The 27,987-nt window shown below is 36.6% G+C and overlaps 3 protein-coding genes across 3 annotated transcripts; all 3 read left to right on the plus strand.

The window, feature by feature from the left end:
* Positions 1-4,253: 4,253 nt before the first annotated feature.
* Positions 4,254-16,292, plus strand: LOC136042145 (NFX1-type zinc finger-containing protein 1-like). Its single transcript, XM_065727063.1, has 2 exons — positions 4,254-4,617; positions 13,155-16,292. The coding sequence occupies exons 1-2, from the start codon at positions 4,311-4,313 to the stop codon at positions 13,487-13,489; spliced, it is 642 nt and encodes a 213-aa protein (XP_065583135.1). The 5' UTR covers positions 4,254-4,310; the 3' UTR covers positions 13,490-16,292.
* Positions 16,293-18,171: 1,879 nt separating this feature from the next.
* On the plus strand, positions 18,172-18,945 carry LOC136034965 (craniofacial development protein 2-like). The gene has a single exon (XM_065716527.1). The coding sequence runs from the start codon at positions 18,172-18,174 to the stop codon at positions 18,943-18,945; it is 774 nt and encodes a 257-aa protein (XP_065572599.1).
* Positions 18,946-23,700: 4,755 nt separating this feature from the next.
* LOC136034981 (uncharacterized) lies at positions 23,701-26,179 on the plus strand. The gene is made up of 2 exons (XM_065716550.1): positions 23,701-23,804; positions 25,795-26,179. Exons 1-2 carry the CDS (start codon positions 23,701-23,703, stop codon positions 26,177-26,179), a joined length of 489 nt encoding a protein of 162 aa, XP_065572622.1.
* Positions 26,180-27,987: the final 1,808 nt, after the last annotated feature.

Here is a 27,987-nt window from a genome sequence, read left to right on the forward strand (position 1 = left end):
AACAGTCTTCCTTTTCTCCCTCTGTCTCTCTTTTTTTTGTGTGTTTGTGCTGTTGCATTGGTGATTTCTCTTTTCATGATATATATATATATATATATATATATATATATATATATATATATATATATATATATTTATATATATATATATATATATATATATATATATGCATGTATGCATATATATATATGCATGTGTATATATGTGTGTGTATATATGTAAATATATATGCACATTATATTTTTTTTGTGTATTTAATGAGTTGGTATTATTGATGATTAAAGTAACATGAATGTAGTTGCTATTACAGGCCAGACCGGCCTTTTTGCGACTAATTGATATGTATGTGATATAAAGGTTTTAAATAAAAATCTACCTACCTACCTACTTGTGATGATTGAAAATTAGATTATTTTTTTTTATACCTACATTGAAATGGCTTGAAATGGCGCCACTTGCTCAATTTTTTTTTTTGCGTTTCTTTATTTGCTTCATGCTATTTCTTCTTCAGCTAGGTTTTTCGTTGTCATCAAACAGTCTGTGGTAACTAACTAGAAGTAAGGAGCGATGTGGCTCAATACTAACTGAAACTCTTAGAAACAGAGTCTTGATAACAATAGACACATCAAAAGAGTCGAATTTTGATGTCTATCTAAAATATGTAAAATTCTTCAAATTGAATGGTACCCATCAAAAGTTACGAGCCTCAGAAAATTTGCCCAATTTCTGAAAAAGGGGAGAAAGCAGGGGTGGATATAGAACAGGATCTTGGAGGAGGCCCATTGTAACAAGGGCGCCAATTATCAAAATCTTGGGGTGGGGAGCCAATGCGACAAAGATGCCAATAATTGACCGAATTGACAAATTTATTCTTTAAAAAAAGAGTGAAAAAAAAGAGAAAAAAGCAGAGAAAGTGGACACCAGAAAGAATATTTGAGGGGGGCGGTCCTCCCATGGATCTTACAGTGGAGTAAACACCCCCAAAACATCATGTGATCTTAATGAAAATGACATCATCAGATTCAGCATACCCGACAACCCAGCTTTATATGTTTCAAGCTCCTGTAAACAAAAACGTTGAATTTGTTTTTTTTTTTTTTTTTGCAGGAAGAAAGATCACAGATGCGTGTTTCTTTGTTTCTTTGTTGTTTTTTTTTACCAGGGGTGATCGTATCGAAATAATGATCGTCAAAGATACAGAGAGAGCTCATTTGATCAGAAATCAAAAGTTCTAGTGGTCTTTTAAGTGCCCTAAAATATTGGAGGGTAGCTATCCCCCTCCCACGATCATTGTTTCTTCAAAGTCGCCCATCAAAAGTTTGAGATAGTCATTTTTCAGTATAGTCGAAATATCCAATAAATATGCCTTTAAAGATGACTTGATCCCCCAAAGTGTCCTCGGGGAAAGGCTACAAGCTATTATGTTTTCCCATTATTTACGTATAATATTGGTTATTTGGAAGTATACAGGAGTTTTCCAGGGAGGATTTTTCTCTGGAAGGGGGGAGGTAGTTACGTGGGAGGATCCTTCCATGGAGGAATTTTTTGTGGGGGAGGGAATCTTCCATGGAGAAGGGGCCCGATTTCCCGGCATTATTGAAAAAACGGTCAGAGATTAAATATAAAATAACAGTTTTTTTCAAGTGAAAGTAAGGAGCGACATAAAACTTAAAACGATCAGAAATTGGTACATATATGAGGGTGGTTGCCTTCTCCTCAATACTTCGCTCTTTGCACTAAAGTTTTTTCTAGAACTTTTTAATGACCGTGTTCTTGTCAGCATACCCAACTTCATGAGCTCTGCTTTCGATCAGGGGTTAATAGTTTTTTTTTTCTACTCAGTTTAATAAATAAAGCAGTTGAAACAGTATACTTTGCTTCTTAGTTTGCGCAATTTTTTTTTACTAATGAGATATTTTACTAATGGAATGTGTACTGTTCTATGGTAATTGGGAATAATGCAGAACTGAGCTTGATTATGCTACAGGCTCTTTTTTGTGTTTTTCTTTTATTTATAACGAAACGTTTTCTTTTGTAATACTTCTAAATGTCTCCACTTCACATTGACGGTACTGCTACATTTTCCACAAAATGGTTGGTTTTTATTCTTCCAGTATCATCCTATGCTCCTAGTCATGAAATAATCTTAGTTATATCCTTTGAGTTTGGACTACCAAGCTACGAATTTGTAACCTATTCTTTTTCTTGTTTCCAATGGGAGATTTTTATCCGAGATATTACTTGAAGAGCTTTGTACATATCCAGTGTATACATTCGGTAAAAGTCACAGAGCTAAATCTGAATCTAAAAATTTTCCTTCAGTAGAACTAAAATGTCATTGTCGGAGTTTTAACATTCATGATAACAAGTAATAGCTTCAGACACCGAGGTAAAAAAAAATCGCCTGTCGTTTATAGTGCAGTGCAGAGCACTAATTGTAGATACGAGATAGAAGCACTTGTAATTGGCAGTTTGAGGTATCCGGCACCAACAGTTAAATGATGTAAAAGACAAGCACAATTTTTGAAAATTGGTTTTGACTGCCTACTCACCATTTCTTTTAATTTAAATCTTCGGAAATAGCTGAAACCTAGTAAACAAATCTACGGCATATAGTAAATAAAAGTTAAGATAATAAAAGCATCTTTTGAAGTTACTTGTTTGGGGTATAGTACCATACTGAAGCTCGTCTCTTACTATTCTGACTAAGAAAATGCCATAGGATTTATCCTGTTTGCAATTTTATAGTAACTTTTTGGGTTGCAGTGGTAGCTAGCAGCCTAGTAAGAGACGATCACGTCCCATAGTAAAAACTACAGTACGCCATAACTCCTTAAAAATAGTATCAGATCAAAATAAGAAGTACACTGTTAGAAGCGACTTTTCCGAAACCCCTAAATAGGAAACTTAACGCCCCAACGCGGGACGTTAACAGAAAATCGGTAAAGGGAAACATAACGAGGAAAATCTAGTGGCTTCAGAAACAAGAAAAGTGGCTGAAACTACTACAGTATCTTTTTTTCTTTCTGTTTTGTTTCTTCTTGGCAGCTATCGGGGCACTAGAAAATCATAGAGAGCTGTTTAATGACTCATTTTAAAAGAAATTGATGTATTTAAAAACATTTTGTTATTTAACAAAAATAATTTTTAAAATAGAATGTAATTTTTACGAAAATATATGTTAAAAACGATCATTAGAAGAACAAACCATTGTAAATATTGGATATATTCGCTGCCTGATTCTTTGAGGTTTGGTCTCCTGTTATTCCAAAAGAAGAAAAATCCTTAGGCTTTTTCCTGTTTGTAATTATATTTTAGAAATTAATTTTAAATTAAGAAATCCAGACTACAGGGGTAGCTAGCAACCTAGTAAGAGCTGATCACATCCAGTATTAAGTAAGGATAAGGGGCTATGGATCCCCTGGAGTTCGAAGTTTTTTTTTAAATGTGTTTTAATTGAAAAATGGAAAAAACAAAGTATCTCCCCCCCCCCCAAAAAAAAAATCTTTGTCCCCATCCCCCTATATTTTCGTGAACAGGTGCCAATGGTCAAATTAGGCAAAGACAAGAAAAGCCAATAAGAAGTCACAAAACTACTTAAATAGGACAATCAGTGACAAGAAAAATAAAGGTGATAAAAAAGACGGCGTTTTGGCAAGTTAAAGAGACTGCCATACCCTGGCTCTGCAAAGAGCACCTTCTTCTGACGTAAAGGAGCTCATGCACAGTGGATGCAGTAAATTTGCAGATCTGGTCATATCAAATTTCCTTTTCTCTCCCATTTCCTCTCCTTGCAGTTCAAGTCTCCTTTATGTATTTAAATCTCAAAGGTGCTCCTTTTTGTCAAATAAATAAGTTTAAGAAACAGCTGACCTTACCTAAATTGCAAACAATCCTTAGCGCAGTTCCAGATCTAACATATTCCTGACACCTTGCATTGTATTTTGAATAAACTATGTAACGGTTCGAAATTTTATCAAATTTCTTTTTTTTAGAGTTTTGGTTACTACAGCCCCCAGCCGCTCCCTACTTATAGCTCGGTGTGACAAACTGTTTGATTCTATATCATATTACCATAATAGACATATGAACTAGATAGAAAGTCACAAAGCTGCCTAGAAATAAGAACTGATTTATTAAAGAACTTAGAGGGCAGAATGGATGAAGCTTCATGTATTTCTCGATTTATGCAACCTTTTTTGTTTTATGATTTCATATATATTACCTACGTTTTATTAAATTTAAAATTACGACCTTGTGCAGTAGCCCATTTTTTTGTTTAGATTCAGACTGATATAGTGGAAAAGCTGATGAAGATTTGGGACTCTGCAACCCAAAATCCTGCTTCCGGAGCTAGTAGCACGGAAGAGAGACAGCTGGAGATGAAAGAGGCCTTAGCCAAACTGCTTGTAAAATCCATATCTCGTCTTGCTGGAAACTGCTTAAGCCGTAGGAAATTAGAACAACAAGATGTCGACGATTTTACTCATGAAATCGAAAGATTAGATCTAGTGAAGTGTTATTACTTTATTCTGAGTGCACCAACTTGTAATTTCTTAGCTACGACACAGCATGGATTTTCACGCGCTCTACAAGACATTGAAACATTTTTTCATGGTATGTCAAACTATTGTTTAGATTGAAGTAATTCTCTCTCTCTCTCTCTCTTTCTCTCTCTCTCTCTCTCTCTCTCTCTCTCTCTCTCTATCTTTCTCTCTCTCTCTCTCTCTCTCTCTCTCTCTCTCTCTCTCTCTCTCTCTCTCCTCTCTCTCTCTCTCTCTCCTCTCTCTCTCTCTCTCTCTCTCTCTCTCTCTCTCTCTCTCTCTCTCTCTCTCTCTCTCTCCTCTCTCTCTCTCTCTCTCTCTCTTCTCTTCTCTCTCTCTCTCTCTCTCTCTCTCTCTCTCTCTCTCTCTCTCTCTCTCTCTCTCTCTCCTCTCTCTCTCTCTCTCTCTCTCTCTCTCTCTCTCTCTCTCTCTCTCTCTCTCTCTCTCTCTCTCTCTCTCTCTCTCTCTCTCTCTCTCTCTCTCTCTCTCTCTCTCCCTCTCTCTTTCTCTCTCTCTCTCCCTCTCTCTTTCTCTCTCTCTCTCCCTCTCTCTTTCTCTCTCTCTCTCTCTCTCTCTCTCTCTCTCTCTCTCTCTCTCTCTCTCTCTCTCTCTCTCTCTCTCTCTCTCTCTCTATCTATCTATCTATCTATCTATCTATCTATCTATCTTTCTATCTCTTTTTCTCACGCATTCACTCACGAAAAAGTCTTCTCAGATCAGTCTTTCCAAATAGGTCACATACAAAATATTAATGCTTTATCAAAGGTGTCGAATTGAATGCAAGTGGCATCAAGGTTACAGCTATAGGTCTACTCTAACCCTAAAGGGGGTTGGGAGACAAAACCACACAGATTTGTTGTAAGCTCCTCTTTAAAATTATTATTTGTTGCTGTTTTTTCGCACTTGCTCCTGAGACTGCAGACATTGTCACCCCCGTAGATCTATGTTTTGGGCTATTTAAAGTGCAACACCCTATACAAAACAGGTATTTCCACACTATTGATCAATGGCTTTGACGCAAGAAGGCATTGATGCTATAAAACTAAAATATGAACTTAAAAGGGGATGGTTTCAAATATCTACAAGAAAATGGAGCAAATCCATATTCAGTGGGTTGTTATAGCGACACGCCGTTACACCGAGCCGATACCCTTGAAAATTACTTTAACGGATCAATTATAGTTGAAAGGTTTTTGGAATACAAAGCAAATCCAAGCTCTATAAATGATGGTGGCCTTCTACCACTGAACTTCACGGCTTCTAATGATATATATAGGCTGCAGGTATACCATTCAATCGAAAAACATGAACATGCTAAATCTTGTTGAAACTAAAGCTATAGGAGGAATTCCAATCTCTCTGATTTAATATAAACCGTTGAGCCTGTTTCCGCTTCAGCACCATCACCACCCCTCCTTCAATCTCCATTTTTCTTTATTTATTTAATAAAAAGGGAATTATGCGTTACCTTGTTGAAATCAGAATCGTTCTAGGATTTTCACTTTGTGCTATTAAACGGTCCAAAATAAGGCCCTTGGCAATTACCCTTTCTGACCGTTCCACTAGGCTATCTCTACCAAAGTTCCACCTATCGGTATCTTGGCTAGTTGTTCAGCATAAATATTGAAAATAAAAGCACGCCATCGCATATTTCAAGGGTCCAGAATCACTGACGTCTCGAATCAGAACAGGTCAAGCAGCTGATGTGTGCTTGTCATGTGTCAAACAGGGAGATCATGTCACCTTTCTACAATTTATCTCTGGCAAGGATTTCAATCTGCGTGATCGAAGATCACATATAGGCCCAACTTATTGGCCCATTCGATATCACCCCACCCAAACTTACAACATACAAACGTGTTGTGCCAATGCCACTCTTAATCAATCATGAAATGTTAGGGGATTGGTCACTAAGGTATCGAATTTTGTTTAAAATGAAAATACACAAAGTACAATTTAAATTTCACAAGAGGTAATTTTTATTTCCAGCAAAATTGATATCAATGGTTTTCTGAGCTTGTTGATTACAATTGTGGGACTAATATTGCAATGTAAAATTCCTAAATTGCATGGGGCTTCAAAAATCTTGTTTTATTTCTTCTAAATATGATATCTAAGGATTCTTGAGCTGACTAAAAGTTTAAGCTAAATAATGCAATATAAATTTCAGTTGTCGGAACGTATTAAATACATATCTCGCCAATAGAATTTGATTTTCATTTCTGAGGCTGTTGTTTCAAACCTGCGACTAATACTCTAATACAGAATTCTAAAATTATTATGTGGCTACTCCTGCCATGACTACTTCCAACTGCTAATCGCTGCTTTTCTACTACTAATGTATACAAAATTTACACCTATTAAAAACTCAGCTGGAACCAATTTTATCTTGTTTAGTATTTTTTCATCAAAAGTAATGAGCAAATTTAAAACTAAAATGGCCATAAATTGGTTTATCTGAGATTTCCGAACTAGAAAGAGTTCAAACTTCCATAAATGAAGCTTAAACAGAACCTAATTTACCTGAAGACAAGGGAAATATCACCCCCTCTTGAATTACTTAAAGCTTAGCGTTATTTTTGCTTTACTGAAGATTGTTTTTTTTCGTTCAATTTAAGCTATTAATTTCTGTTTCAGTAAAGCGTAAATAAAACTAGTCTTTCTGGGGATTGATATCCTGCATCATGACAATAGTGACAGCATGGGTCGACGCCCGACGACAGGGTCTGTTATCTATCTGCTTCCTAATTCATTAATCTGCCCAGTCGAACAATGTTCAACTTTCAAGCTTAAAATTATCGGCTGACCAACCTGAGTTAAGATTCGAGGCATATTTCTTTTTAAATTAGTGAAAATGGAAGCTTAGAAGAGTAAGTGTGCTATTGTAGGAAGAATCTGGCAGAAGATATAATGACATAATGTTAGCAGGCGATAGTTGGGAGCAAAATTAGTGTTCTTACAATAATTTCTTGCTATTTCCATATTCCGTATCTGTAGCGCAAATACTGAATTTTTTTAAAGACACTATTTAGCCCACCGTTTTCTTCCTTTCAAGTGTAGGGAAATGGTGTCCGGCTAATCTCCCCTCCCCCCAGAAAATCCCAGTTTTCCTTTCGAAAGTAGAATTTTACCTATAGAATCTGTTAGATGAAATATTCTACCTGTATTCCAATATATAGACTAAACAGATTCTGCCTGTATTTTGGAGTTTAGGTAGAATATTCTGAAATCCCTTCTTTTCTTTATTCTTTTTATTTGTCAAACTCCCCTTTGGCTGTTCAATTTTGCATGTTGGGGAAAATTTTTCGGGGAATACGGCTAACACCAAAAAGAAAACAATTGACTAAACAAAGTTTTTAGTTTAAAGACTCTGACTTGTAAGTCACTTGTCAAAGTGTAATTATACACTAGCCCTAGCCCTGGGGATCTGGGGTACAGCAGTACAACAATTCTTTGTCGTAATTTTTTCTCGATTAAATTTGAGCTCCATCTTTATTGTAGTTTACGTATGTTTTAACCTTTGTATTTTGTATAAGGCAGTCTCAACTCGTTTCAAGTTTTAGGTGCACTCTTTATTTTCATTAGAAAAAATATTAATAAGATATATTTTCAAAAACAATGAAAATCATCGAACAAATATAGTGCACTGATCCCCGAAAAGTTTCCATTGCTCTAAAGGAGATATGTTATTTTCCTTTATTTGTTTAATCGCTCATTAAGGGACAAATTCAAATATAATTGCGTATGGTAGGTTGTTTTCATTTATTTATTTTGTTCCCTTTGCTCTTTTTCATTGTTGCTGTTTGTTTAGCATATGCTGATACAGCATATATACAGTACAATACATACAGTTTGTTTAGCTGATACAGCATTGTTAATTGAATATGACTATGCATAATAGTTTTGTGTAGGCTCACATTTTCACTCTGCAAATTTTCATGGGCATTTGCGTAGTTTTAGCATGAAACATTTTGGCACTAGTTGGCCTTTTAATATGAATTAATTTTAAAAATGTTTTCCATAAGACAAATAAATAAATAAATAAATATATTCGCAAATTTGATGGCAGGCCGTTAAGCCTCTACAAAATAAAAATCTTAATTTGCATTTCCCCAAAAGAAGACAAGCTGTTCAAAGAAAAGTGAAGAGCTCCATTAAGCCAAAAATGAGCAAAAATAAAGTCGAATAATATTCCAAGCGTAAAGATATCACAAATCACTATTAATAAATAAATTAAACTCAAAACGAACGGAAATTAAAATAGATAGCCGAGTCAAACTCAAAACGAGCAAAAATTATCATGAGTAGGGTTGATAACCCCTAAGCCTTCTCAAGACTAGAACACAATTTTCGCTTTACTGAAAACAAAATACGCTTGAAACGTTTTCACCTTTCTTACTTTCATAAATGAAAAATAACCAAAACCTCAACAAAGAAATGTCAGTATATGTCAATCCACGGTAATTTGTATGTTTTTTTTTTGTTTTTGTTTTTTTCAGTAAAGCGCAAATTGTGTTCTGGTCTTGAGAAGGCTTAGGGGTTATGTGCCAAACTCATGTAATTTTTGCTCGTTTTGAGTTTGACTCGGCTATTCATTTTAGTTTCTGTTCGTTTTGAGTTTTATTTATTTATTAATAGTGATTTGTGGTAGTTTTACGCTTGGAAGATTATTTGACTTTATTTTTGCTCATTCCTGGCTTAAAGGAGCACTTTACTTTTCTTTGAATAACTTGTCTTGTGGAAAAAGTTTTTAAAATTAATTTCTGTTCGTTTTTTATTGACATAATTTTTTTCATGAAAAAAAAATATTGTATATCTTTTCAGTTTTTTTCTATAAGAATTCATAGTACGGGTTGCTATTTATGTGTTGGAAAAACTTTTTCAACAATTTTTAATCCTGACACAAATAGTATTTTTTAATTTAATTTTATAGCTTCTGAAGTTGACCTGAAAAATAAAACTTAATATCATTCCTAAAAGATTATATCTATGCTCTTTGACGACTTACACTCTTTTTATTTATTTAAATTATAAGAGCAGAAGTAGTAATAGTAATAGATAACTTCGAAGACCACACTGCCTCTCCATGACGAAAGTATAACAGTTCAAAATAGGGATGAATACTGTATATGTGTTCGAAATATCCAGTTTAAAATTTTATATCTGTTCACTGTCGATTAAAAGGTTTCATCCCTATTTTGAACTGTTATACTTCAGTAATAGTAGTATTCGCAAATTTTCTACTTAATACCCCCAGTCGCTCTCGATATATCGTTGAGGTGTCTTATTGGCAACCATTAAAGCATAATGGGTCAATTGCAGAATTTGGGGGGTTGGCATGCTTAATATCCCTAAAGACATAGTTGCTGAACCGTTCTACAATGCTGAACAAAATGACCGTCTCAGAATTTTGACTGGATGTGTTTGAAAATAAATGGGCATGAGAGAATGGCTGCTGGCCCTCCAATTTCTTGTTACTCTTAAAAAGGGCACCAAACACTCGCGCTGTAATTGGAGTGCAAGGGGGAGGATTTCCCCCTAGATGTGTCTAGTAAAACCATTTTAAACAAGTAAAAACAAAGTGAAAAGGTTTTTTAATATATTTTGTCTTCAGTAAAGTGCAAATTATGTTCTGGTCTTGAGAAGGCATGGGGGTTGTCAGCCCTCCTCATGTTAATGTTTACTTGTTTATTTGTTACTCGCTTATCGGTTATTTGTTGTGATTTAAATAAACAAAATACGTTTAAAATGTTTTAACTTTTTAATTTTAATAAATTAAATTTTTTTTAACTTTAAGGCGTATATATATATATCAGTATATTTGTACTAAACTGACCAACCGCAGCCATTCTTTTCAGTAAAGTGCAAATTATGTTCTGGTGTTAAGAAGGTATGGGGGTTGTTAAAGACATAATTTTCAGACCTTTCAACTACACTGAGCAAAATGACTATTACATTTTGACTAGATGGATTCTGGTCATAGATGAGTGGGGGGGGTAGTGGCTCGTTGCCCTTTAATCACTTTCTATATAGACTTAGAGATCCCGATGCCTCCTTCCAAGCCTGCCACTGCTGCATTTCTTGCTCGTGTAGCCTTTCTTTTACCTTATCAACCACTGTATCCGAAATCGATCACTTACCTTCATTCCAAAAATACGAATATCCTACTTCATCTAAAATTTTCTTAATTTCCTGCGGCCACCCACCTATTTCTTATTCTCCAACAAACTAAAATACACTTCATTCGCTAGCCTATTTTTACTTCTTAGAATTTTTATCCAAAACTTCACCATTCTTATTAACGTAACTTTTCTTAACCTACTTAGTCCCAAGTCCCCCTCCAGTACAACACTGTAAGTGGAACTTCTGATTATGAATCCAATGAGCCACCTGAAGTTTATACGATCACCCTTTCTATATATACCTTATATGTCCCAACGTTTTAACTTACAATCCTTGGCCTGATGGCTGTGTGGGGTTGTCATCCTTAAAAGACATAGTTTCTAGACCTTTCAATTACATTGAACAAAAGGGTTATCTCAAAATTTTATAGTATGTGTTTGAGGAAAGGGTGGGTGTGGAAGGGGGTTACTTACCCTCCAATTACTTTTGACTATTCAAAGGGGCATTGGTTTTTTCAATTTCCAATCGAACGAGCTGTTTTTGAAGTTTCTGCGACAACAAATAATTCGGGAAAATACGAGGTGTGTGTGGCGGGGGGGGAGGTCCACCCTTTGATCACTTTGAATCTTAAAAAGGGGGCTAGAACTTCTGATTATCAATCTGATGAGCCCCCTCTAAAGCTTATACGATCACTCTTTCTATATATACCTTATATGCCCCCAGGGCATAACTTACAACCCTTGCCCTGTGGGTTCTGGGAGGCTGTCATCCTCAAAGACATAATTTCTGGTCTTTCAACTACGTTGAACAAAATGGTTATCTCAAAATTTTGATTGCGTGTGTTTGAGGAAATGTTGGACATGCGAGGGGGTTAATAGCCCTCCAATCAGTTTCAGCTATTAAAAAGAGCATTGGCCCTTTTAATTTCCAATCGAATGAGCTCTTTTCGAAGTTTCTACGACAACAAATGGCCATCACAGAATTTTTATCAGACACGTTGCGGGAAAATACGAGGTGTGTCGCCTGTTAAAAACTGTTATTGGCCATTTGAATTTCCAATCGAGTGAGCTGTGTTTGAAGTTTCTACGACAACAAATGGCCATCTCAAAATGTCTATCGTATGCATTTCTGGAAAATACGAGGTATGGGGGGAGGGGGTATCCACCCCCGATCACTGAATCTTAAAAAGGGCACTAGAACATATTATTTCTAATCCAAGGAGCCCATTCCGAAGTTTCAACGGCCACCCTTTCTGTACAAACTATATGCCCCCAGGGCATAACTTACAACTCTTGCCCTGAGGTTTGTGGGGGGTTGTCATCTTCAATGACATAATTTCCGGACATTTTAACTACGCTGAACAAACTGGCTATATTAGTTTTGATTGGATGTGTTTGGGGAAAGGATGGCCATAATAGAGGGGTTAGTTGCCGTCTAATCACTTTTGAATATGAATAGGACCACTAGTCACTTCAATCTGCAATCTAAAAAGCCCTTTTAGAAGTTTCTACGACAACAAATGGCCATCTAAATATTTGTATCAGATGCATTTCGGGAAAATACGAGGTAGGGGGGTGGGTGTCCTCCCTCAAATAACTCTGAATCTCAAAGAGGACGCTAGAACTCTTGATTGTCAATCCAATGAACCCCTTCAGAAGTTTATACGATCACTTTTTCTGTATAAACCTCAAATGCCCCCAGGGCATAACTTACAACCCTGGCCCTGAAGGTTGTTCGGGGTGGTTGTCATCCTCAGACATAATTTTTGGATCTTTCACCTATACTGAACAACGTGGCTATGTCAAAATTTTGATTGAATGTGTTTGGGGAAAAGGTGATAATGGGAGGTGGGCTAGTTACCCTCCAATCACTTTTAACTATTAACAAGGGCGCTTGCCTTTTCAATTTCCAATCGAATGAGCCCTATTCGAAGTTTATACGATAACTCCTTTGATACGAAGTGCCCTGGTCTAAACAAAAAACAAAAATTAAATAAAAAATACATTGTGCCCACATCGTTCTTTACTTAGGCAGCGCTATTGCGCTGCCTATGATTGATTTAAAGGGAAAAAATGCGATGTTGAAGCTTAAAACGAACAAAAATTTTTATTCGCAGCTTATGCAAGATATATCTACAAAAGTAACTCAATTAAACTGACTCTTGATATTTTCTAATATAGGTAGAATTCTAAAAACTAGCGCTTTACTGAAAACACAAAACCGACTCCATAAAAAACCGGACGTTCTCTTTGGAACATGGAATTCTACAAGTTACCCCGCAAAAAATACAAGGCTAATTTATAAGGCTTTATACCGACTAGAAGTTTGATAACCTTTAGTTTACAATTATAATTTTCCAAAAATCTCAAGCAAGCCCAGTTTTTGAAAGTATCATTATTTTGACAGTGACTTGCATAAAGGGAAATTTATCCATTGGACTGATCTTCGAATTGAAATCACTAAAGCGTTCCATATTTTGTTTTCTAGGTACTAAAAAGTTATCTACTGTAGATATACATAAAGTCAAACAGTTGCTTCAATATTTACTCAAAACTTCAAATACCAGAGGCATCGGCATTCCTGAAAGCGAAAGAAAAATGATAGTGCAGGCTATGGGTCTTCGACAGGGGCACTGGTATAAATGCCCCAATGGTCATGTTTACTGTATTACTGAATGCGGTGGTGCAATGGTAGAGTCTAAATGCAACGAATGTGGGGCCAAAATTGGTGGAGAAAGTCACCGACTAAGAAATGACAATGATTTAGCCCAAGAGATGGATGGGGCAAGCACATCTGCTTGGCCAGATAATAGGTTCAATTGATTCGGATCCAATATTTATCTCTTGATGTTCAGTTCGTCTTCTTATCCTTCAACTTTGTTCTTACTTCTTCTATTTCTTGTAATACCTAATTAATGTAATGGTAGTATTTTAGTATTTGGATATGTTTCAAATGTGTATGTTTATGTCAAATCGGTGACTGTGTGTCTAATATGCTGCTCGGCAGATTTTATTTGGATATATTGATGAAAGAATATATTGGATATATTCTTTTTTTAAATGCAAAGAATCATTCGTAGCCTACAGATGGTTTTAAGTTATTGAATGATGCTTTTATTGCCAACTATAGGTTTCAAACCAAACTGTTCGATTATATTATAGGTCTTGTCTAAGTTTAATTGTAAGGTCTTTATACTGCATAAGAATATAACTTCTGGTAGTTCGTCCTTTTGTTTTATATATATATATATATATATATATATATATATATATATATATATATATATATATATATATATATATATATATATATATATATATATATATATATATACCTTTAAGACTTAAGAGTGCACTGTTCTCTCTCAGTGGGGTTTTCTATTGTCATTTTTTACCTCAGTCTCCTCAAGAATGAAAAATTGAATACCTGTTTACAAAGCAGGTGGGTCAATGGTGGTATCAATGGTATCACTGGTATCACAGGTATCAATGGTGGGTCAGACTACTTTCCTCCCTCGAATTCTATCTTCTTTGCTTGTCTCTTCACACCCCTCTTTGGCTTAGTACACTCCTTTAAGCATTAAGAATTCGTGCCATTTGTTATTATTTTTGTATATGTTTTTAAGTGGTTTATTTTGTTAAATGCCACGAAGTCTAGCAATTTATCCCAATCTGATATATGCCCAGAGAAAGACGGGTTTCATTCTTTTTCTCAAGCAAGTTTTGTCCGAATTGCCTCCGATTATTTTTTGAACACGTCTCAAAAAGACATGTTGCCTTAAAAACTTATCCCGTTTGGTATTAATAACGGTATCTATAAATCTCGTATCTCTCTACTTCGACTGTGATGACCTATGATTTTTTTTTTCTTTCTTTTGGCAAATTGTGTCGATCAACGAATCCACACTAGTTGCTGCTGTTGACTCGATGGTTTACCCATTCCGAAAAGAAGGGAGGGTCACCCCGTTTTATAACCCATTTTCTTTTATCCCTAAATCTAAGATCTTTGAGGAAGTCATTTGTGTCAAAGTGAACATAGTTAAATTTGGCATTGAGCCATCAGCATGTGGCTCCCTTGTAAGTTTGTTTTCTAGATATTGAGATATAGATTTATAGTTTATATGAAACTTTGTGTGCTTCCAAGGAAAGCGTTGTTACTAGTAGTGGAAGTAGTTTGTGATAATATGTGATGTTTGTGATAAACCTAAAAAATTACTAGTTTTTCAAGTAAAAAAAAAACGATTTTTGGAAGTCAAAGTTTTAAATCTATAAGGTTTTTTATACCCCCTATATAAAAGAAAAGTCTTCAAGACAGTTATTTCATTGCTCTATCTAACCTCGGTCGAAGTCGAGTATTAAAATCAAATTCCATTCGGATTTTGTCACACCTATGTTAATCTTGTCGGGCTATACAAAATCTTAAATTAGACTTTAATACTCTTTTTAATTTTTTTATTTCCCAGGTTTGGTTTGATGTCTGCGATGTATTATAATTCATGACAGGATTAATCATGACGAATAACTTTTAATCATTTCCTTTAAATGAGATTATCCTAACAGTCACTATAGAACCTATAAATTTTACCAGATCCCCAAGATTATACCAAACAGTTTTTTTTTTTATAAGTAGAAAACATAAAACAAAACGAATTTGAAGGCAATTAAAAAAACAGGACATCTAATTGGCTTTAAAAGACCTAAATATTGTATCTTTAATGTTTAGAAGGATCCCGATCCTGAGATTTTTTTTGAACTGAAAATGAAAAAAATTAACCGTATCATTTTATCATATCTAGTCGTATCCACTTCAAATCTTGTACCTATTAACGTCTCGTCTTAACAGAATGACCTTTCTAGATAGCTATGAACAAGTAAAGCTGAAAATAATTTTATCTTGTAGGATACTATAAAAATGGGTCAGCATTCAAGGGGATCAAGTTTAACCAGAAACTGTCATAACTTTTGAAATATGGGCTTTTAGAAGTTTGGTAACAAAAATTTAATTGGGTAATTTCGGTTATAATCCTACAAGGCCAGTAGATACTTATAAGTCAAATTTTATGTAATAAATATGATTATTTGTGTTAAAAGCTAAGAATAGTAAACGAAAAAACCTGAAGGACTGACTCACAGTTACTGTGAAAGGAAATCAGATAGTTTTGTATCCCTTCAGTAACTGTTGAAATTCCTTGGTCAACGTAGGATGAATTGCTCTGAAAAATATTGAGTTTCAACTTTGTTGAATTATGGAACTGTAAAGATGTCAAAATGGACTTTATCTCTTTTCATACTGAGCTCTCTATGGCTACCTTGTATCTTTTTTGGCTTTCTACCTACTTTCTTCTAACTATTCCGCTGCTTTAGAGAAGTAGATTGGGGCCATAACATTCTACTCTCTTTTTTTTTCTTTCTTTGTTTTTTTTTTCAACAATAGTCGTTGCAATGTCTGAGGATGTGCAAGATTGTATTGCATCTATGATACACCTCCCTGCAATACATCTCCTTTGCAAGATATATTGCAAAGGAGAATTGATACTTCTGTTACAAGTGCTGTCCCCTAACAAATTTGTCATTTGTCTGTGATTTGTTGTCGAAAAATATCTAATAATAAAAATATTGTATCTGAGTTAAACGTATTGCATTGTGATAGAATTTTTTGAGGGGGATAGGGGTCACCAGGTGCACCAATCTTTTGGCACCCTGAAATTTAACAAACATAAATATATAGGGTGCCTCTCTAGTGAGAAACAACTTCTACCTCTCAGCTAAAAAGTTCCCCAGCTATACTTACTGGGACTGCTTGCACTGCAACCGCAATGCCAACAGTTCTAGATAAAGTTGATCAATCAAGATAGTCTTGCAAAACGCCTAAGCCTTATATCCTTACACCCTGTTTTTCATCTCTACCCTTCAAGCTAGTCTTTGATGGCTAAAAAATTTGAATAGCAAGATCTATATCTTTTACTATAGCATCGTAAAGTCGCCCATTATCAGAGGAGCTTCCGAAGAATACTATTTATGTTGTGCATTTGGTTTTGTCATTTGTGTGCAGTACAAGTCCCACAGAGTGCCATTTGGAAATAGCGTAAACATGGGTGCTAATATCACGAAAGTTTAGTGAGAGGGGCATTGATATTCTGGAAAAATCTTTTTCAAGGAAGATACAAAATATATCCTTTTGAAATCTTAAGGGGTGGGGTTTTTTTTATGTTTTAGGTTTTTTATGTTTGGGGTGTTTATGTTGTTTTTTTTTTCAGTAAAAGTACCAAAAAAAGGCATTATTCAAGTTCTTGGCGAAACTCAACATCTTGACTTTATTCTCAAAATTCAACTTAAAAGTACTTCGATTAAAGTACTTAAAGCACAGAAATGAAGTAATGGTGGCCTTTCACCTTCTTATTGGCAGAATATATTTCGATCAAGCTTGTAAATTAGACACGGGAGAGGTGACAGCTCCACTGAAACCTTGTTTGTCGCCTTAAACTTCGTTTTGGGTGACGAAACCGGTCCCAAAATAAGAAATACGGTTGTGATTGAAACTCAGATTGACATTTGCGTAATTCCTGATCAATTCTGGCCTTTAGTTGGCCTGTGCTGTAATTAGTGAGATTCCTATCAAGATGAAATCGTCAGCACAACTCAATAGACTCGGTTTCGAACCATGCAAGCAAAAACGGCACAGTTGGCAGTAAGTTTAAATTATATTAAGTAAGTTTAAATTTGAAATTATCATTTTTTACATATTTTCATCACCCGTCTATGAAAATAAAAGTAAGCAGACCAAATTCTGTTAATCTTGGAGCGCGAAAAATTAGAAGCAACACAGATGGGATATGATAATTAATAATTTTGCATAGACTAAAGTAAGAAAAGTCAGATTTAAACAAAATAGAATTTTTGATTTAATAAATGAAAATGTCGTTAAAATTTGGCCTGAAAATTTTTGGTGAAAGAGGGTGGGAATTAATCAAGATTTTGCCTCGAAAAAAAAAACCAGAGAAGCCAGACCAGCCATTTTAAATAAACAGTCCAAAGGGTATTTTGTCTTTGGTACCGTTGAGAGTTTGCACGTAGACAGTTTAATTAAAATAAATAAATGACATTTTATGGCACCTGATTTAGGTTTCTCGTCCGGAATGAAGCAGACCTTGGTCTGCTGACCACGTACCACTGGATATGGGGGAATCCCGTAACTAAACGCTCCACGTAAAGGGTGGCCTTGACCTCACAAGGTGGGTGGAGCCCACCCCAGGGACACTCAATAGTTAGACTCTAGCTAATCAGATCCCAGGCCTAGGGTCGGATGGGCTTGCGACCCTCCACCCGAACCTAATTGCAACGAATAGTGATGTTATTGCCTCGGATGATCGATCTTCTTTTTACCCTTCAAGACTTCAGTATGTCCGTGGACCGAAATTTGACCATTGTTTGAGCCTTATTGACCAAGGTGGTCTTCCCTAGCCACCTGGAATGTTCTGACCCTTAACTTCCCTGGATCAAAGTCAATGCTTGCGCTAGAACTCAATCGTTTTGGCGTGGCTGTAGTAGGCGTAACTGAAGCTCGCCTTATAGGAAATGACTCTGAAGACATCGGTGAAGGCTATCACCTAATCTGGTCGGGTGACCAGAGAACCAAAACTAATGGAGTCGCACTTGTGCTAGACTCTCGGACCAGGAGACGCCTCCTTTCTTACGTGCAAATTTCAAACAGGATACTAACAGCGCAAATCCAGGACAAACATGGAAAATGGACCATCATTGTCTGTTACGCCCCAACAAACCAAGCCTCAGATGAGGTGAAAGATCGTTTTTACGCCCAGCTGTCTAGCATCCTAGCAAAAGTATCCCCTCGTGATGTTTTAACCCTTCTTGGCGACTTCAACGGCACTGTCAGAGATACAGACGGTGTTTGGAACAGTGTTCTAGGACCTGTAACACCCGACTGCTTGAACGACAATGGGCTAAGGCTCCTTCAGCTGTGCAACATGGACGATCTCGTGATCACCAACACCCTTTTTCAAAGGAAAGAAGGTCACAAATATACCTGGTATAGCAATGACGGACGAACAAGAAAGATGTTAGACTACATAATCGTGTCCCGATGCTGGCGTTCCTCTATAACTAATTGCCGAACTTACAGAAATGCAGAATTTGGAAATACCGACCACAGGCTTGTCGTTTCTAACCTTAGACTACGCCTGAAAGCCCAGAAAAGTGACCACCGTCCTCCCAAATTAGACCTGAACAATCTCACAAACTCCAACACGCGCCAGGTCTAAGCTGTCTCCATCTCAAACCGTTTCGACTGTCTTGGTCAAATTTCAGAATCTGAAGAAGCATGGCAACTATTCAAGGACGGCGCACTGCTTTCGGCCGAAAGTACTATTGGTCGTCTGAAACCCAGAAAAAAGTCCTGGATATCGCATGAAACTCTAGATATTATTGAACAGCGTCGCAAAGCACGCCTAGCGAAGGACATGGTTACCTACAGACGTCTAAATGGCGTAAGAAATAAATTCCTCCACAGAGACAGAAAGCTCTTCACTGAAAAAAAGGCAGCTGATCTCGAGAAGGCCGCCAGAAAGGGTGACACATGCACTTTATAGAAACACCTTCGGGATCTTACAGATGGAAAGCCATCCTCTCTAGGCCCTATCATATCTAATGATGGAAATATTATCACTGACGAGAGCGCTCAACTGTCTGCCTGAAAGGATCACTTCTAACCCTGGACCATGTTAGCCAACCCGACCCTGACCTTCTTCAAGTTGCATCCAACACCCCTTAGGCCCCGTGTGAAAGTGTGCACCACCCCTTCACCTCTACAGAAATCTTAAATTCTCTAAAACGGATGAAAAATAACCGAGCCCCAGGAGTCTGTGGTATCCCTGCAGAACTGCTGAAATATGGTGAGGCAGCGACCCTTCTCTGGCTCCAAGTACTGTTTTCCATAGTATTTCGTACAGAATAGATTACAAAAGACTGGCGAGCGGGCATCATTCTGCCTCTCTGGAAATGAAAAGGCAGTCGCAGAATCTGCTCTAACTATCGTGGCATCACACTCGTTTCTGTGCCCGGGAAGCTCTTCGTTATGACCCTCCTGGACCGCTGTACCACTTTCCTCAGAAGCCAACGAAGAATCCAACAGGCTGGCTTCATGCCAGGAAGGTCCACCGTGGAGCAAATATTCACAATGCGGCAGCTGATAGAAAAGACTCGAGAATTTCAACCAAAAGCATATGTTGCCTTTATGGATTTCAAGGCTGCTTTCGATTCTGTCGGCCGGCAATCACTCTGGCTCATATTGAAAACAACGGGACTACCAGCGAAGTACTGCAACCTTTTCGAGCAGCTCCACAAAGGGACTGAGAGCTGCGTGCAAGTCAATGGCAGACGCAGCTCATCCTTTGAAGTCAATACTGGAGTCCATCAGGGTTGTGCTGCTGCCCCAGAACTATTTAATTGTGTCATCGACTACATTATGACTCGGACCATAAACCGCCTCTTGTTTGGGTTGCATTACGGAGATAGAGTACTTTCAGACGCTGACTTCGCCGATGACCTTGCTCTTGTCTCCGATTCACCGTCGAAGCTCACAGAAGCCCTACAAATTCTTGCTGATGAAGCCTAAAAGATAGGACTGTCGATTAATTGGAAGAAGACAAAAGTGATGTTTGTTAAACCCCGTAATTTGCCACGTCCCCCGCCAGTCCTAATGGTCGGTGACAAACCAGCTGAGATTGTTGAGGAATTTACATACCTTGGCTCTATCCTCTCAAATGACGGATCAATCCATAAAGATCTAATGCACCGAATTGCCAAAGCCTCAGCAGTAGTGGGAAGACTAAGCGCCCTTTGGAGGAAACCTTCTATCAGCCGTAGGATCAAGATGCGCATATACAATGCTTCGGTGGGATCTGTGCTTCTTTACGGAGCCGAAACTTGGCCAACCACTCGGTCTGTGCTTAGCACCGTAAATATAGCTAAAAAAAACACCTTCGCCGCATTGAAGGACTACGTTGGCACGATTTTGTTAGCAACGAGAACCTCCTGGCGTTAACTGGTCAAACGCCCTTCTCAGTCCAACTCTCCCAACGAACACTATGCTGGTACGGACATCTCCTTCGCATGCCCCCCGACACTCCCGCACGAACGATTTTTGACTTTGATCCCGTGCTGCACGGCGGGAAACGCCCAAGAGGTCGTCCCCCAACCAGATGGAAGGACACGACAGGTGCCTTCTTAGTCATGGCAAATATTCAGGAGGATGTCCACATCCTTGCAAGAGACCGGTCCAAATGGAGGCACCATGTAGCATCACTTTCGACGCCGGAAGCATTTCGGCAGAAGCATTAAGTCAAGTAAGTCAAGATTTAGGTTTCACTTATTAATTAGGGGGGGGAGTTGCACGCCTGTAGCATTAATAACATCCAATTCTAGAGTTTAAGCTCTTTGAATGTTAGGCTTTTACAATTAATGTTGGTACACATACAGAGCGGAAAGATGGGAAGATAGTATCCCTATCATAAATTGTAAAACTTGAGTAAAGGATTTAACAAAAGTTAAATCATTCCCTTAATCTGACTTGGAGTCGCTACCAGGAAAGCAAAAAAAAATTCACTAAAGTTATTATTTAGCTGCTTTGCCAGGCTGTATTTTTTACAATTTTGAAATCACTAGTTTTAGTCACTTTTTTAGCTTTTTTTAGTATTTTCATTAATAATCACCAAAAAAGACAAATATGCCACCCTAGAGATGAAAAGACACATTTTTTTACCCCCCCCCCCCTTATAAATTTTCGCACGTTGACGACACTTTGTACTTCTATCAATAAAAGCTCAAATACTGATGTTTTTGGCGCTAATTCACAAAAATGTAGGGAAGGCAAGGATTCTCTGTATTAATGATACCCAGGAATTTTTGTTTCAAAATCCAGGTAGGTCAATTGATCTCCCCTCCCCCTCCACTAACTGGTATTCCTGATATTCTAGAGGACGAGTTATCTAAATAAATCTAAAAAATCCATGTCAGTAAAACGGTGTAAATAATAATGAAAAGTCCCAACATATATAATACAATAGCTTTTGTTACATAGACAAAGTCAAATTTTGGTAATTGTTTGCTTTCTTCCATAACTGGCGTATTAATAACGTAAATAATGGCTCTAATCAGGCACGCTGGGTTGGGAAGCTCAGGCAACTGGCCTCCTAAGTGTTGCGCCATTTTATCAAGTTCTGTTTCTCTTCAAAATACATACCTTCTTTAAGCTAAAATTAAAAAAAAAAGTTATTTCAACTAAAAGTAAGGAGCATCGTTAATACTGAAAACGAACAAAGACTATTTTGAGGGGGACTGCCCCCTTATAGAAATTTATATGAGGGGGACTCCCCCCTAATAGAAATTTATATGAGGAGGACTGCCTCCTCCTCAATCTCTTGTTCTTTACGCTAAAGTGTTAAAGTTCTTTAAAAACACTTCTCACTCAAATTTAACAGTACTTGCATTTGAGTAGTCATCTTAAAGAATTGTGACAAAAAGTCAAAATTTAGCATAAAGAGAAAGGGATTGAGAAGGGGGTGGCCGCTTCATATAGGGAAACAATTCTGTTTGTTAACTGTGTTCCTTACTTCCAGCTGAAAAAAATTACCTTTTTTTATTTCATTTCTAATCTATTTTAAATCATGCCTGGAAATCCTCCTCCCCCACAGTTGAAAATTCTTCCTGGAGACTTTCTTCTCCGATGAAAATTTCTTCTATGAAAAATCCCCCCACAGAAAATCCCCTCCTAAAAAAATAGGTATATTTTCAAACGATGAATACGTAAAATATTTACAATAAATTTATTTTTGAATAAAATCTTTGTTTTTTAGTAAAAAGCTAATACTAAACTAGCTTATACTTGCAGATTGTCTTATAAATTTTTTTAAGGGGGAGAAAAGATATTTTTCTTCGGGAAAAAAATTTTCAAAAATTGGAGTTGGGTATTAAAATTCTGCAATTTAAAATGTTTGTGCTCTTTTTTTCTTACGACTGGGACCTATTTAAAACTTCAGAAGAATTTTTATTGGGTGAGGGGGGAAACAACTTTAATTTTTGGACTAGGGAGGGGAGAAGATTTCCCAGATCTTCATAAAAGAGAATGAGCCACGTTATTTTATTTGTTGTCCTTACTGTCCGACAGGCCCCATTACTAGTTGATAGATATTTAACCAACTACAAAAAGGTAGCAAAATTAGATAAGTGAATCACAAAATCCGGATCTCATTCTTCTGTCAACCAGTTTCAGGCTGATGTGATAGAGTATAGATTTGCCCCATGTCACACTATAACTATTGATGTAATGAATGAAGTGTGAGAATCCTAGACATATTTCTTGGCTCTGACAAATCCCTGGAAGACAATTCTCTTTCAGTTGAGTTGAAAAAAGACTATTGGGAATTTTTGGTCTAGCAATGTGCGGAAATTTGTATTTCTTTTTTCGACTTCAGGTATTCTTCAGTATAAAACTTCGATTGGTTCTATTCACACTGTACCATGGGTGAAAAGAGTGATCAGCCAAACTGACACCGCGTCTGGCTCAGTTTCTGAAGCTATCAAATGGCAATGACCTTGAAGGTATTGTTCAAGCACGAAAGAGACTGCCCTTTCGATTTTGATAGGGGTTTAGGTTGAGTTGAGTTTAAAGATAAAAAGATGTCATATTTTAAAGTTCGCTAAAGTGTCAAACTAAGTTTACTTTTCCTTTATCACGCTTTAATACCCGCTAGGTGAATTTTTTCCGCTTTTGAAATTGATTTTAAACAGCATCCCAGTTTTACCATCTTGAAAGGATTTCCCAGTGGAAAAAGAACCAAAATTTTCGAGCACCCCTAAAATCGTTCTGAATTCTAAACAAACTATGAGAAGGAATGTAGAAAAGCTGAGTGAGAGGAAGAAACAGAACAGTAACCAACAGACGACTCATTGGCAGACCAAACTGCTGAGTTGTATTAATTTATATCTAAGTAGTAGATAAAATCAACATATTATATAGAATGCTTAATGATGTATTGAAGCACGAAAGTCTTCTCCCAAAATCAGGGCCGAATCTAGAGGAGGAAAGCATCCCGGGCGGTACACCTGGGTGCGGCAAAACAAGGTAAGCAGCAAATCACAAATAAAACTTTCTGAAGGAAGAACTAATTCAACGTTTGAAATTATCTGTTTCTGTTTAAAACATTGAATATATCGTTAATAGGTTGAATGTAGAACATTGATAATTGCTCCAATAGAACATCGTTCTAATTTCTTACTTTACTAGATTGTAGCTATCCTTGCAACCATAATATATCTTAGATTTGAAGTGGTTCGCGTTTACAGACGTAATGTGCTCCGTTTGTCATGTAAGGAAAGGAGTGACAATAAGGAAAAAAATAATGAACTAAAGAATAATAAGGAAAAAGAGAGCCAAAAAGAATGATAAGACGAGTTGGGTATGATTTTGGACTCGTTCAATAGTCTTATACAAGAATTGAGACAAGGCAAGATCTGTTTTCTGTAATGTGTGTAAGCAACTTAAGATATAGACGCCTTATGGCTCCTGTTGCACCATTCCTGACGAGGTTCATTCATATTCATTTATGAAAGGACCATTGAATTCGTAAAACACAAAACAAAGCAACTTTACATTTCTGGTTATATAGCAAATGTATTGTTCTGTTTTATATTGTTAAATAAAAAACAAGTTTTTGATCTGGAAGTAAAAAGCAATATTAAAACTTAAAACGAATAGAAATTATTCCGTATATGAGGGGGACTCTTAACTCCATAATGTCATGCTTTTTACGCTAAAGTTTGTTTTCTTACTACTCTGAGAAAGCCGCTTATTCTAATTAAAAGGTCCTTGTGTTTCAGGAATATGTTCTTAAAGAACTAGGACAGAAAGTCAAACTTTACCATGAAGAGCGAGAGATTAATAAGGAGCAGCCTCTCTCACATTTGGAATAATTTCTTTTTGTTTTAAGTTTTAATGCTGTTTCTTACTTTCAGCAAAAAAAAACTTTGTTTTTTACTATGTTTTATTTCTGATCATTTTTCAATTAATGACGTGAAATCCATCTCCCTTATCCGTGGAAACCATCCCGCATGAAAAATTCCTACATGGGAAATTCCTATAGAGTAAATCCCCCTCCCCGCCCAAAAATTCCTCCGGACAATTTTACCCTTACGGAAAATTCTCCCAGGAAAATTTCCTGTAGGCAAGTTTCCCTTGGAATATTCTCCTTATTTTCATTTGAAAAAAAAATGTTTTATTTATTTATTATCGTTATTTAAATTATGTCTGAAATCCCCCTTCCTCGGGATTATTTTCCTGTAGACCCTCCCCCTTCCCAACCACAATAGGAAATTCTCTCTTCTAGAAAATTCCTCCATGGAGAATTTTTCCCGTAGAAAATATCACCCCAAGGAGGAAAATCCTCCAAGACAATTTCCCCTTAACAGTTCCCTCAAAACATCACCACTTGTAAGATTTAGGCACCGAAGAGAAAGTAAGATAATAAAATAAATTCTATATATGAATTCTTGCAAATTCCCCCCATGTAAAGTTCTTAGAAAATTTCCGAGGAAACTTCCCTGCCAACAGAAAATTCTCCCAGTGAGAAACTGCACCTCTCTGAAATTAAAGCCCCTCCCCCTGGAAAGTGTCCTTATATTTCTCAATAGTAATACTTTACATAAAAAATGGGCAAATTTAGTTGTCCCCTAAACTTTTTGGTCACTTAAAAAGGTCATTGAAACATTTAATTTCCGCTTAAATGAGCCCCCTCCTTATCTTCTAGGATCATCGGTTCAATACCGTAACCCCTGGGAAAAAAAGAAACAAAATAACAAATAAACACGCATCTTTGATATTTTTTGTAACAAAAAATACCAAGTTCTACATTTTTGCAGTTAGGAGCCTGAAACCTCTGCAATAGGATTCTCTGATAGGCTGAACGTGAGGGTATGATTTTTAGTGAGGTCTTTTGACTTTCTGGAGGTATTTCCCCCTCTTTGGAAAATCAGACAAAATTCCTCAGACTCGTAACTTTTGATGAGTAACATTAAACTTGCTGAATTCTATACTTCGCCCAATTTGTGTGATGCAGAACAACACCAAGACTTTTTTGTGGAGTTGTAAATCGAGATTCTATGAGGGCAGTATACAGAGAAATAAATATAATCCCAGCAGCTGGACTGCGTGATTTTTATGCACTGGTTTTTATTTATAAGTATTATAATAGATATCTTCCTGATTGTTTTGAAGGGATATTCTGTAAGACGTCGGATGTTCACCAGCACGATACACAGGCAAGGGGTGATATAGAGATTCCTCGTTCAGTATCTAATAGGTCTTCTGTTTCTATTATTTATAGAGCGTCTAAGCTTTGGAATAAGCTTAGTACAGGTGCAAACGAATTGGATAATTTTAATCAATTTAAATCTGAGCTGCGATTGGAATTGCTTGATAAATATACTTTTGAAACACATTAAAAGAATTTGTTTTATATTTTATTACTTTGTCCCTTTGAGATTTCAATAAGTTATGTTTTTCGTAGAATAATTGATTATTTGGATTGTTTTGGTACATGGTTTCATCCCCTTATTCCTTTTTGCTTCTTTTTTCAGTTTTTTTTCTCGTGATGGTTTGTTGTCTAATAACACAGCCTCGCAAGCTATGCTTTTGCTGTGCTATTAATATGATATATCATTGTTTTGATAATAAAAGCTGTTCTAATACTATCCTATTTATCCATTAATGAATGTCTGTTGGAAACCGTAGTAATTCATGACCCATTCCAAAAGTTTTTTCTTATTTTATCAAAGGCCTTTTAATATCATAACTCGTTACCCTGTACTTTATTTTCTTTTTTCCTTTCGACTTTCTGCTTGTACAATTACATCTCTTATTCAGCCATAGAGTGCCCAGATGAGCCTCAAAACAAACGTATAGGGATAATTACGGACCAACTAAGAGGATCCTCAAACGTATTCCGAATTTCTGTGTTTATCCAATTTATGGACTACTTCCTGCAGCAGTTGTATCAGAAATTCCTTAGTCACAAAAAGCAGCTATGGTCACTGCAACACTTACTTCCTTAGCACTGTATTTCCCTCTTCGAAGAAAAAACAAAGGATATATCGGATACTATGATTAATTTTGGTATCTTGATGCAGACAGCTATAGGGAAAATTGCAAGCTGAGTTAACTATGTGAAGGAGAATGTGGATACAGTCGGGAGACGTGACACCAAAATATTTCATAACGTGTTTAAAAGAATGTAATGAGAACATTTTGCCCTCCCTGCATCGACTTTTGAAGATTGGTGCAGCTGTTTCCACCACTACGGCTACGTGTGAGCGTTCTTTGTCTACAATTAGAGGAGTGAAATCCTATGCGAGGAATGCCTCTGGTCAGGAACTGCTTGATGGATTGGCCTTATTATCCATACACAGGTATGTCCCAGTCATTGCAGGAGATGTTTTGGATAAACTTGCTCACAATTAAAAAAAAGTGGCTAGATTTTGTTTTATTTTTACATATTTACAGTGGTGTCTCAATAAGGTTGGTACCTTATATTCTATTTTTTTTTTAACCAGTACTACCATACCTCAGTCAATTTATCCTTCACCCCCCCCCCAAAAAAAAAAAAAATTATCACTAGGTTTGCTCCTGTTTATAATATAAATTGTTCTTCAGGTATTGTTTTTTTTTACCTTTTTGAAAGTCCACATGCTCATATTTTTTTTTGTTTACTTCAACAACCACCAAAGTATTCCTTAAGAACTTCATCTTAATACCCTGAGATTGCAAAGTAGCAATAGTTGTAGCAGCATTAGTAGCAGTGTGCGCACAGTATCTTTGGTTTCTTCAACATACCCTTGAACACACGCTGAAAGTTTCAGCTTAATACCATCAATCGTTCCTAAAGCATTTCTGATGCGTCCGCTTGACAACCTTTGTGGGCATAGTGTGTTTCGAATTAGTTCCATAGAGTTCCTATATATCATAAATTTTTCACCTTAATATCCTTGGTTTTGATAGCAGTAATAGCAGTAGTAGCAGTAGAACTAATTGTAGTGGCCTAAGCTTTAGTAACCGCAGTAATAACAGAAGTAGTAATAATAGTAACAAAAATAGTAGTATGAGTAAAAGCAGGAGTATTAGTGAGCAAAAATTTTCTTGTGGTTAGTTAACATCCCTCACAACAAATGCCGTTAGTTTTAACTTCAAACACGGAAAAGTTCCTAAGATATTGCTGTTACACCCTTTTGACAACCTACATACAGACGGCGTGTTG

This window comes from Artemia franciscana, chromosome 2 (assembly GCF_032884065.1).
Source record: "Artemia franciscana chromosome 2, ASM3288406v1, whole genome shotgun sequence".
Classification (NCBI taxonomy): Eukaryota; Metazoa; Arthropoda; class Branchiopoda; order Anostraca; family Artemiidae; genus Artemia; species Artemia franciscana.